Consider the following 13,858-nt stretch of genomic DNA (forward strand, 5'->3'; position numbering starts at 1 on the left):
ATCAAAGCTCACATGATCCAGAGTGCCAAATCGTGACACAGGTTATTAGTCTTCCACGGTCCACGTTAGGATTGGTGTCGTATTCCATACCAGCTCTTGAATACTTTCCTTATAAATAACAAAATGTTTGCCAAAACCAACGAAGTGAAAGATTTTTTATCAATTTTGTAAGACGTTTTACGTTTGACTGCCTTAAGTACTTTTATTGCTTATGCAAGCAAACCAAAAAAAAATCAAATGTTTGCAAATACACTTATGAATTCAAATCAAAATATCCCGCTATTATATCCGACTAGCCGGACTATCAATTCCATTCCCATTTACTCATTTCTTAATACTTTAATCTGATTCCCTTTGAATGCATTATGTCTTCTTCGAACAGTAAAGAGAAATAAAGTCTCGGAAAATGAGACAGTCACAACATAAATACACACAAAAAGAACGAAAAGAAAATAAAAATAAATTTCTTCAAATTCAATACCGTGATTGTATCTTAATGGGTTCTCCAGTTTAAAAAGGTTTTCTATTTTATCTCTTAAAGCGACTTTTCCATTTCGTCCTTTTCTTTCGCATCGTTCACATTTATTTAAGGCGGACAAGTTCCCCAAAACATTTACCAAAGAAAATACAAAAAAAATTTCCTTTAACAAAGAATGCAAACATTTGGGTATTTCATAACGAATTTACGAACCAGCGTTGTCACTGAAAGCCTACTATTTGTATAGCGCATACACTGGAAAATATTTCTCTTCATAAACTACATTTTGTCTGCTGGATCTTGTATACATATATATATCGCACAATCTGCCATACGCTGGGTAAATTTATTGAAAAATGAATGAACACTTGCGGAAGAGACGGCATTTTTCTGATGTATAAACCTGAGGAATTTGTTCGACTAAATTAACTTTTATGGTACGGAGGAAGATCAATGTAATTTGGTGGAAAATTTTTGTGTTTTTATTATGATTCAAATGAATTTATGACGAAAATGGGCTCGTTATTCGAAACTATGAGTTTGATTTGCGATGGTGGGCGGCATATATTGAAATGTGTCATTGGACTTTTGGTTCATTTGACTCAATGATTTGTCAGGTTGATGTGGAACTTGAATCTCAGATTATCTGCATCTGATTAGAATTGAAACTGAACTGAACATTTTTACCTGATCTGAATTTACCTGAAATCTGAAAATCAATACAGGTAAATCCGGTCAAGTACACCTGAAAAAATCCCAGATATATCTAAAATGTGACCTCGACCTGTGATACCTGAACTTTTACTGATTTTCAGAATTCAGGTAAATTCAGGTCAGATAATTCAGACAATTCAGATTCAAATATTCTCAGGTCCACCTGAAATTAAGGCTCAGATCAAGATATACCTGACATGTTCCGAGTCTTAGTTTTGTACTTGGATGCAATTGTGTTGTCTGAATCAGTTGTTTTGGAAGTATGCACAGGGACTTGCGTCACTTTTACTCTTTTTAGTGTTTTTGACTGATATCAGTTCTTTTGGAAGAATTAGTAGATAAAAAAAAATTTGAAAAATTTGAAAAATTTAAAAAATTTAAAAAATTTGAAACATATTAATTTTAAAAATTTTGAAAATTTTGAAAATTTTGAAAAATTTTGAAAATTTTGAAAAATTTTGAAAATTTTGAAAATTTTTGAAAATTTTGAAAAATTTTGAAAAATTTGAAAAGTTTAAAAAAAATTGAAAAATTTGAAAAAATTTGAAAAATTTGAAAAATTAAAAAAAAAATTGAAAAATTTAAAAAAATTTGAAAAATTTAAAAAAAATTAAAAAATTTTGAAAAATTTAAAAAAAATTTCAAAATTTAAAAAATTTTGAAAAATTTTAAAAATTTTGAAAAATTTTAAAAATTTTGAAAAATTTAAAAAATTTTGAAAAATTTTAAAAATTTTGAAAAATTTTGAAAAATTTAAAAATTTAAGAAAATACTAAATTTAGGAAAAAAAATTGAGGCGAGCAGAGCTTTACCAAATACCAAAAGCGAACAAATTTGTTCTACCATACCCATCCACACACACACACTTAAAGGTGTTTTTATATGGGGCCTATATGGGAACTTCGAGGAGCCCTAGCTCCGAAACGAAGCCGGTTCCCCCAAAATTTTTTTTCTGGAATGTCTTAGAATGACGACTAGAATCTACTCCCAAAATTTCAACAAAATCTAAAGAAGACTTTAGACACGGACGGACGGACGGACTAACAAAGTAACGTAGGATTTTTTTCATTTCGTTTAAAGTACTGAAATTGACCAAAATGTATGGAAATGGGGCTTCTTGGAAGATTTTTTGCGTGGCCAAATTTTAAGCTGCAAGAACGTGTGATAGCTCGTTGAACTCGTACGGACGCCTAGTTTTTTTTAATGGTAATTTGGAGTCATTTGTCTTTGAATTGTAGAACTTCAATATTTGCTGTATATATGGTTCTGCAGTCTACGACGAAAATTTTTTTTTGAAATTTTTTCTAGTAATAGGACTTGCGTCACGGGCGCTATGCTAACGCGCGCCCATGATGCGCTCTACTATCAGCTATAACTAATTGCAATTTGCTGACTTGAAACTCGTAAAACCATATAATTAGATCAGAGCTGACTCTGAATATATGATTAATTTCGTACGCAAATTATTCATCGCTGAATCAAACAGACTGAATTTCATACTTCATTAAATGAAATTTTCTCCTGTTCTGCATCTGACTCAAAGTGTGTATTTTTAGGCAGAGCCCCACTAGCAACACATTTTACGTCCCACTAATTATGCACGTTCTATAAACAAACGCACCTGAAGAAACATGTAATTGAATTGAACATCACTCTCTAGATTTATTCGTACGAAATTTTGCATAAAACATCAATTTCAAAAGTGCACGGAGTTTACGTTTTAAAATGAAAGAGCGAAATGTACAATTCTATAAATCTCACATATGCGAATAATTCGTGAGAAACGGATCGGGAATTTATTTTTCTCCGATTATATCTCAGACATTTCCGGCTCATCACTGTTTCCATGGCAATCCAATGCTAGTCTAATTTCACATGAAAAATGTTTATCTTTTGTCAAGCTATTTCTATGGGAAAATTCATCGTCTTCGTCTGATCCCTTTATCCGAGCTTGTAACCATCAATCCTGACAGTTATTCCTTCAAATGATTATTGATTGTCCGAATTGAATGCTTTTATTATGTCAAACGATTTGATAATCAATTTATAACCAACAAATATACGGGATAAAAATCCGACGAATTGTTTTGATTGTCCGAAAATAGCGCACCCATTTTAAAACTCTTTTGTTTTGTTGATTAAACATTTCTAAATATATTTTCGTCGAGATTTTCTTGACATTTTTATTCAACTATTTAGATTTATTTATTTAGCCGCTCTTTTAGCAACTTTTAATTAACTAATGGTTTTCTCAGTTCGTTGGCTGTATAGCTGCTGAATATATTTATTGCTGCTTATTTAAATGTTGTTCCTTTTGTGCTTAAGACAAATAAACGTTATGTAAACTCTTTTGAAAAAAACACCAACAACGTTGTCGATTTAACCCTAAATTTTGTTAAACTTTACCGATTCACTTCTTAGTTCATTACAATACTCTGGTGATAAACATTTTTCCTTCTAAACAATGCATTAACGTCAGGGCCGTAGCTATACTATATGGAGGCGATGGTAAGTCTGACATTGAAACTCAACAGTCCACTAGAGTGTGGCCTTAGATCCTTGTATTTACCACACATTTCCGTTACAGTGAGAGAAGTGAAATATCGACATTTTTTCTGAATTCGGAGTTGTTGGGCTTGTAAATAATTCCACAAGAATTTCGTTAAACAAATGAAAAACTAGATTTTTATTGTCTAAATTATTGTACGGCAATCACTCGCAACGAAAATGAAATACTAAAATACAAAATCTAGATTTTCAATTGTTAAACGATTTTTGTGTGAAATCATTTAAAAACCACAACAACTGCCAAATCTGAAAACATGTCGAACTTCAGTTTTTTCTCCCAGTAGGAGAGGCGATTGTCAATCTTTTATCGGAAAAATGTAGAATTGCTACTCAAATACTTCGCGTCGTTCAAATAACAAAGATAAGGCCTTGAGAAGACCAATAGTTGATTGGGAGTAGGGCGTAAAATTGCACGTCTTAAGTGTACATTCCACCAAGATGTGATATTTGAGACACTGTAATCCTACTTCCTCAGCTTATATCGATATTTTCCGCTAGATTTTTTTAAAAGGAAAAAGTAATGTGACGTTTTTGACACAAAATCTATTACTTCACTCGTTATAACATACGCTTTGCTATATGGGTAATTCCAGCTAATTTGTGACTGTTCGAAATATTTTCACCAATTGAAATGCGATTTCAGCAAACTTTTTTTTCCTTGAAAGCTGTTGACCAGACGCGTCGTTTAAGCCCCATATTACGTCGGTGGCCAAAAATCTCGGGGAGATACAACCATAAAAGTGTATGCTTGTTTTCAGAAATTTTTTGAAAATTCTAGTTAATTTCACGAAACCTGAACCGATTTCACTAAACTTTTTTTTTGCTCAAAGCTATTGACAAGACGCGTAGTTTGACACCAATATGAGGTTATTGTAAAATGCGGTCTCGGGGAGACATGACCAAAAAGTGTTTGTTTGTATTCGACATTCCGAGATATTCTCAATAAATCTCAAATGATTTTTGTAAATTTGTTTTCCTGTAGATGTGAACGCTATAATTCCACAATTGCTCCAAATGACACAAAATTAAATTTTTTGAAGATTTTTGGTTCATTCTGCTTCGAAGTAAGGTAAAATCACTTCGACCCAAACGTTGCCGAAATTACATTTTTTCAAATAAAAACTGAAGATCGGTGTCATTCGAAAGCTACAGCATATGACTTCACGAGAAAAATAACTTTGAGTCAATCAGGTTAGTTGGGTGACTAAAGTAGGTGAAAACAGCTTTCCAGCGGTGATAAAAGTCATCCTCGAATTTTAACTCGTCGAGATTATCTCAAAAAATTTTGTAACCATTTTTTTAAACGGTTTTGAGCCGAAACAACATTTTCTGTGGGGTAACAACCACCAATTGTGAAAAAAAATATTTCTGGCTATTTATGACCTCCGAAAAATATCACTTTTTTAGACATATCTCCCCCAAATTTTGGGTTACCAACCTCATATTGGGCTTAAACTGCGCGTCTTGACCATAGCTTTACCGAAATCAGTTTTTATTTGGTGAAAATATTTCGAAAAGTCACAAACGTGTAACGCAACTAACCGCCGACTTTTGCGATCACACAAGTCAGACTTCGCAGGCTAAAAATTCCAATTCTTGTTGGTATGAAAGCACTGTGTCTCCTGAGTATTAGAAAATTTATAGACTGATTTGTTACCGCAAAACATAACCAACACAATTAACTTTATGACTCACAGTTAACGAAATTTGTAACGCAACTAACCATGGAATTACCCATATAAGAAAATGCATGTCTGAACTCGTTATATACTTTTGTCGATGGCAGATGACTAGTCGTTTCATAACGATATTTGAAAGATCTTTTGCACTGAGTTGAGCAGGGCCTATTATTCGGAAAATTACCAAATTTAATGAAATTTACAGAAATTGACCGAATTTTACCGAAATTATGTTTCGATAACTTCAGTAAATATTTAGGAAATTTCGGTAAATTTTAGTAAATAATTTTCCCAATAATGGGCCCTGAATCAGTGACGAAAAGTAAAATTTTCGTTGGTTTTATTGAGAGAACAAAAATGTATGACGATTGATTATCATAAAATTAAACTAGGCAAAGCCAACCATTAACAAGGAAATGTAGAATTGGCAATTAGTAGCAAAAAACGTACTTAAGAACAATCATGCTCGATTTTTACGTAAATTGAAATCCTTCAACTTAGGTCTTACCACACGGAAAAAAAAGAAATATTCAATACCAATTTAATGTAAAAAATTGGTATCGAATATATAAATATTTGTGGCGAATATATTAGATATTTAATAATTATAATATTATATTATATTTAATTATTTGTGACAAATTATTTCAAAATATATTCGTTACAAATATATAAATATTTGTCCGAAATATATTTAATTATTTGCCACAAATATTTTTTTAATAATTCGTCATAAATAATTAAATATATTTGTAACAAATATTTACATATTTGCTACAAATATTTATATATTTGTAACGAATATATTTTGAAATAATTTGTCACAAATAATTAAATATAATTATGACAAGCAAATTACCTGAAATTTTGTGACAAATATAAATATATTTGTCACAACTATAAATATATTTCTAGCAAACAATTCTTTCCAAATCTTTTTTTTTTGTGCAGTTTTCTCACGATACCAATAACATTCAGAAGAGTTAGCCTTATAGATACAATCTACCAGCTACGGCCCTGATTTACTTACATGAAGAATACCGTGTAGTAGCTCGTATTATACTTTTATGTGCTTGGCACTGCTACTTGTGTACATATATGTCTAATAAACGTGGTACATTACACTACACAATGTAAGTAATTTATCATGTCTGTAATGTGTGTCGAATAATGTGAACTACAAATATCAGCCTATACATTACGTTTCAATAATAAACAAATCTTAATAGTCAAAAATAACTTGAAAACAGAAGTGAAAAAAAAAATCGAAACCAAATTGGAAATAGGCAGCCCAGATGCATTCAATTTTCTAAACATTTTTTAGGTCAATTGAATTCTAATTTTAGGAAAATTTAATTTTCTTTTCATAATGCTGCCGCTGGTGTAACAGCGGAGAACATTTTGACGGAAAAAAATAATTTTTTTTTTGGCATTCACATCGTCGTTTTCTTTCATTTTTTTCTTTTAAATTATTTTGAAAATTTTTAATAAAAACGAATGGACTATAAACTGGAATCTAATTCCCATTTGACACATTTATTTATAGATCTATACCGATTGGGCCAATCACTATTTGGAACGAGCTAAATCGAAGAAAAAGGTTGCCGATTTATCAGCAGATTGTCGAGATGGATTATTATTGGCTGAAGTTATCGAGGCTGTCACAACATTCAAAGTACCTGATTTAATTAAGAAACCGAAAAGCCACCAACAAATGGTAAGTTTTCTAACGTTTCATTGTATTCCATTCCGATCAATATGAATTATATCGAAACATTGATCACTGTTTCAAAAGAGAAATATTTTTCTTTAAAAATTATGCCTATCGTTGTCATGTCTATATGCTTTAGATCAATCAACATCCAACACGATTTACTTTTTTCGTCGTTAAAGTAAAGCCATACTGCCGTTGTATTCGTTTCTCTAGTATATTTTGTAAATAAAGAAACAAACGTGGATGTGCTATAGAGCTAATTTGAAATACATGCAACAGATGTTAACTGTTCTATGCGACTCACAGGAAAATGATTAAGTAAATAAATACAAATTTAATTATTGGTAGAAACCCTCCAAAAAAAAACTTTGATTATTTATAGTAAAACCGAGTCTTTCATCAATGGAAATTCCTTGCAAGTCAATGATTCCGGTGAATAATATTATTCTACGTTAGACGTTAGTTACTATACACTATACGAAACCAAAAATCTGATTTCTCTCAGAAACTGTAAACGAAGACAATGGCAAAGAAGTGGTTCAAGCAATCTGAAAAAAGAAGTAAATTTTCTTAATAGGGAAATCAAATTCAGAATTAAAACTCACAGTAATGAAACATGGAGCGCTAAGCTATCCAAAATCAAAAGCCATTCGAGCCAATTATGGAAAGTCACAAAAATGCTAAGCAGCCCCATCAATAAAATTCCACCAATCAAGACCCCTTCCAAATTACTAGCCACAGACCTAGAAAAGGCAAATGAAATCGGTAGTGTCTTCTGTAAGGCTCATAGTACTACGTTTAACGACAAGAGTGACCCCGCCACAGAAATGGCAGTTGGTATGTCTTGCAATAATGTCAAATTCTTGCTCCCAGAAATCAAAGAAGTGAATCTACCAACCCCACGGGAAATCTCTAAATTGATACGTGGACTCAAAAATAGGAAAAGTCCTGGTGACGATTCAATTACCAACACTTTGCTGAAACAATTACCAAAAAAGGCTATCATTATGATAATGCACATATTTCGTTCTTGCCTCAGGCTATCATATTTTCCTACTTCCTGGAAATGTGCAAAAGTTGTTCCAATTCCAAAGCCTGGAAAAGACCATGCCCAAGCCTGTAATTACAGACCAATTTCCTTACTCAACTCTCTTAGTAAAGTACTAGAGAAGACTATACTTAGCAGGCTGAAATCACATATATCAGCCAATAACTTGCTCGCAAATGAGCAATTCGGCTTTCGCTCCGGTCAATCGACCAATCACCAACTTGTCAGAGTTTGTAATCATATCAAAGAAGCACTTAGGAAGAAACACTCGACCGGCATGGTGACCTTCGACATTGAAAAAGCATTCGATAGTGTATGGCACAAAGGTCTTATACATAAATTGTTTGTTCTCAAATTTCCATTGTATCTGATAAAGATCATTGAATCATTCCTACACAAGCGGTCGTTTTACGTATCAATCAATGATCATAAATCCAATGTTTTCCTAATTCTTGCTGGAGTTCCCCAAGGTAGCGTTCTCAGCCCCACTCTTTACAATATCTTTACTTCGGACCTGAAAATCACCAAAAGCGAAAAAGCATTCTTTGCAGACGACACTGCCCTATACAAGTCCGCGAAATCTCCAGCAAAAATCGTTAAAAGCCTGAACACGGCCAGTAAACAACTCACCGAATTCACCACCAAGTGGAAAATTAAACTGAATGACTCCAAAACAAATGCCATCTTCTTCACTAGAAGAAGAGCTCAAAAGTGGCTCCCTTCCACTGGTATTACGGACCGGAATACTGAGATTGCATGGAAAAACTCTCTCAAGTATCTGGGAGTCACCCTGGACAAAACACTCACGTTCAGGTCACACATTGACAATGTACAGGTCAAATCGTTGAAACTTCTCGGGGCATTGTACCCCATTTTGAACAAAAGATCCAAATTAAATACGACCAACAAAATTCGTGTCTTTAGAGCAATCATACAAAGTTGCCTACTATCAGCATGCCCAGTGTGGGGACGTTGCGCCATAAGCCATATTCAAAAACTTCAAACTATACAAAACAAATGCCTAAAGATAATTCTGAATCTACCACATCATCATGAAACTACAGACTTGCATAGACTCGCCTCTATCCCAACCATTACCGAACAAATTGCGAAAATTTCCCAAAAATTTCTAAACAAACTAATCTTCTCTGAAAATCCAATTATCAGAAATCTCACTGAACAACTGAATCCTGTGTAAATAGCCATGTAAATATGAATAGAAGTAATAACACGAAAAATTAGGAAATAATAAATACAAAATTCATTGGAAGTTTATTGAAAATTTTCTTCTGCCCAAATTAAATCAAATAATTTCGCCAATAGTAATTCAAAACCAATTGAAACATCATCAGTATGAAAAGCTTAAACCACAAACTAGCTGAGCACTATCCATTGAATCTAAACATTGTAAAACCAAATGTAACAATTGCATAAATAAATAAATAAATTACTATACAGCTGCACCATAATTTCGAATTAAAGTTAAATTTTCATTAACCGTAAGCTCACCTCTAATTTACGTGTCCGGGCCAATAATATTCGATTTGAATATTTCAAAAATTCATCCAACAAATTCGAAAATATTTTCATTCACAGACGTGCTGTGAATATTAAAATGAATAGAAATTTGCAAAAATTTATAGACAAAATAGTTGGAGAAGACGAAAAGAAACAACCTGGTATTTGAATAATGAAATCAATAGATCAATCGGTTCCTTTTTGTGATATTTACCATTTTTCATTTCGTTAATCGTAATAATATGAAAACAGGTGCTTGACGTGAGTCTTAAAACCTGTCTTTTATTTTAATCGAACAAAGGTTTGGAGTCGATTGTGTCTAGTACATTGATGAAAATTCTGTGGACGATTTAATCGGGTTCAATAGTCAAATAAATTTATTTCAGCTCACTCTAATCTTCTAACCTCCCAAATACATCAAACATATCATATCATCTTATGAGGTAGTGGTAAAACCGTTTAAAGACGTATGAACAGTTACGTTTGTATTAGTACACCAGCTGAAGGAAATTCATGCCTAAATTTCACTGACGTCCACTGTGGATTGATAATAATTGTTATAATAGATGAAGAATCTTTTACTTCACTAATTTGAATGTACATTTTGCTACATGAGCTGGAGTCCAGAGATCACTGCTCATTTTTATTGTCGAATAGCAGTAGTAGATGGCATAATAGAGATATATATGTTACTGAGTCCCACATTATGGGTGGGTCAGGTCCCTTGACTGATGAAGTTATCAAAAAACGTCAAAACATTCTTTTCAAGATTCTTCATAAATGCATTAGCCCATTCAGTCTGCAATGAGTTGAAAACGAAAAACTGAACAATCGAAGGCATAGATTAGGTGACGGGAAAAATCTCCGAGTGTATTATCGTTGCAGCGGCGATAATATCGTTTCATGGACGATAATATCGTTGCTAGGACGATATTATTGTTTCAGAAAACGATATTATCGTCCGGAAAACGATATTATTGTCGTCTGATACGATAATATCGTATCAAAAGCAATAATATCGTTTCAATTGGCGATAATATCGTTTCACAGGTGATATTATCACTGCAGAAACGATAATATTGTTGCATGAAACGATATTATCGTCGCAAGAACAATAATATCGTTTCAATAGACGATAATATCGTTTCATGGGCGATAATATCGTTGCACGGGTGATATTATCACTGCATAAACGATAATATTGTTGCATGAAACGATATTGTCGTCGCAAAAACAATAATATCGTTTCAATCGGCGATAATATCGTTTCATGGGCGATAATATTGTTGCACGGATGATAATATTGTTACAGAAAACGATATTATCGTCCGGAAAACGATATTATTGTCGTCAAATACGATATTATCGTCGCTCGGACGATAATATCGTTTCATGAGCGATAATATCGTTGCACGGACGATAATATTGTTACAGAAAACGATATTATCGTCCGGAAAAGATATTATCGTCCGGAAAACGATATTATCGTCGCTCGGACGATAATATTGTTTCACGGGTGATAATATTATATCAGAAATGATAATATCGTTTCCTGTACGATAATATCGTTGCACGGGTGATATTATCACTGCAGAAACGATAATATTGTTGCATGAAACGATATTATCGTCGCAAGAACAATAATATCGTTTCAATAGACGATAATATCGTTGCACGGACGATATTATTGCCGATTAGTCTAGTCGATCAAACGTTCTAAAACTTAGGTGTTAATTGTTTTTTCTCACATTGTCCAATAGTTAGTCTGTGTAATTCATTGCACTTAAAAAGCGTTTTAACACGCCGAGCGATCCGGCCCATTGCCCCGCAGCGAAGCGGAGGGCCGCAATGCAAGCCGGGCGCCGGAACGGTGTTGGTAACTTAGGTGTTAATTTTTTTTCTCTCGCATCGTCTAATAATTAGTCTGTGTAACTTTTATATATAATATTTAAATTTACAAAAGGAAATTATAGACGGCAACTGAATTCACCCTTCAATTAGAAAGGTGTTTGGTTTGCCATAGAAAGATAAAATATGGGTTCTGGAGATATTATAACTAGAAATGGAAATAACAAATGAATGGAATTTTCAATAATTTTTAGTGAATAATTTAACTGGACTACTGGACTACGTATAACGATAATATCGTTTCATGGGCGATAATATCGTTGCAGGGACGATAATATTGTTACAGAAAACGATATTATCGTCCGGAAAACGATATTATTGTCTTCTAATACGATATTATCGTCGCTCGGACGATAATATTGTTTCACTGGTGATAATATAATATAAGAAATGATAATATCGTTTCTTGGACGATAATATCGTTTCACGGGTGATATTATCACTGCAGAAACGATAATAGTGTTGCATGAAACGATATTATCGTCGCAAAAACAATAATATCGTTTCAATCGACGATATTATCGTTTCATGGGCGATAATATCGTTGCAGTGACGATAATATTGTTACAGAAAACGATATTATCGTTCGGAAAACGATATTATTGTCGTCAAATACGATATTATCGTCGCTCGGACGATAATATCGTCTCATGAGCGATAATATCGTTGCACGGACGATAATATTGTTACAGAAAACGATATTATCGTCCGGAAAACGATATTATTGTCGTCAAATACGATATTATCGTCGCTCGGACGATAATATCGTTTCATGAGCGATAATATCGTTGCACGGACGATAATATTGTTACAGAAAACGATATTATCGTCCGGAAAACGTAATTATTGTCGTCAAATACGATATTATCGTCGCTAGGACGATAATATTGTTACAGAAAACGATATTATCGTCCGGAAAACGTAATTATTGTCGTCAAATACGATATTATCGTCGCTAGGACGATAATATTGTTACAGAAAACGATATTATCGCCCATGAAACGATATTATTGTCTTCTAATACGATATTATCGTCGCTCGGACGATAATATTGTTTCACTGGTGATAATATAATATAAGAAATGATAATATCGTTTCACGGGTGATATTATCACTGCAGAAACGATAATATTGTTGCATGAAACGATATTATCGTCGCAAAAACAATAATATCGTTTCAATCTGTGATAATATCGCTTCATGGGCGATAATATCGTTGTAGAGACGATAATATTGTTGCAGAAAACGATATTATCGTTCGGAAAACGATATTATTGTCGTCTAATACGATATTATCGTCGATCGGACGATATTATCGTTTCATGAGCGATAATATTGTTGCACGGACGATAATATTGTTACAGATAACGATATTATCGTCCGGAAAACGATATTATTGTCGTCAAATACGATATTATCGTCGCTAGGACGATAATATTGTTACAGAAAACGATGTTATCGTCCGGAAAACGATATTATTGTCGTCTAATACGATATTATCGTCACTCGGACGATAATATTGTTACAGAAAACGATAATATCGTCACAGCGACGATATTATCGTTTCAAAAACGATATTATCGTCCCCGACGATAATACACTCGTAGATTTTTCCCTAGCCCCATAGATTATGAGGGAAAAAAACTCATTTGGGAATAACTCCCAGATCCAGATCATTCGGTTCATATTGTCCATCTATGAAAACGTTGGGAACTTTATTCCTCGTCGATTGAAATTTTTGAAAGTCGTTTCATGTAGAGTCGTATTTTCTGACGCAAGACCATTGACTTAACATTCAATTTTATGATACTTAGGTGGTTTTACTGGAACACTTCGCGCATTTCGTTAGAGGTAAATTCCACAAATTCTAAATGTCTTTTGAACAAATGCAACATTTTTGAAATAAATATAAAATTTTGATAAGAAAGGGGTAAAACTAAGTTCCGTGCTCGTCTCTAAAGTTACCCACCTGTAACTATATACTCTGAGGTCAATTTGTATTAACAAACGTCCTCATTGATACCAATAAGATCATTTATATAAGAAAATCTCCATTCAGTTGTAGATATCGATGTTTTCTTCATGTTTTTTCCCTGAAATTACATCTTCGTTCACCCCTAAAGTTCAACTTTGTCTTGACAAAAAACAAATTTCAAAGTTCTTTTACAATATTCGGTAATTCTTTTTTGTAAAATAAACTTTTTCCCTCTTTAAGCGACTTTTTATTGGAG

The 13,858-nt window shown here is 33.0% G+C and overlaps 1 protein-coding gene across 4 annotated transcripts in view; it reads left to right on the forward strand.

Annotated features, from left to right (window-relative positions):
• The window catches only part of LOC119082548 (protein sickie), a 239,638-nt gene that overhangs the window by 80,653 nt on the left and 145,127 nt on the right, over nucleotides 1-13,858 (forward strand). For all 4 annotated transcript variants that reach the window (XM_037192062.1, XM_037192059.1, XM_037192060.1 and 1 more), the window contains exon 2: nucleotides 6,986-7,156. In XM_037192062.1, the coding sequence (XP_037047957.1) occupies nucleotides 6,986-7,156 (171 nt within the window). The remainder of the gene's footprint in view (nucleotides 1-6,985; nucleotides 7,157-13,858) is intronic.

The sequence above is a fragment of the Bradysia coprophila genome, unplaced genomic scaffold (genome assembly GCF_014529535.1).
Source record: "Bradysia coprophila strain Holo2 unplaced genomic scaffold, BU_Bcop_v1 contig_476, whole genome shotgun sequence".
Lineage (NCBI taxonomy): Eukaryota > Metazoa > Arthropoda > Insecta > Diptera > Sciaridae > Bradysia > Bradysia coprophila.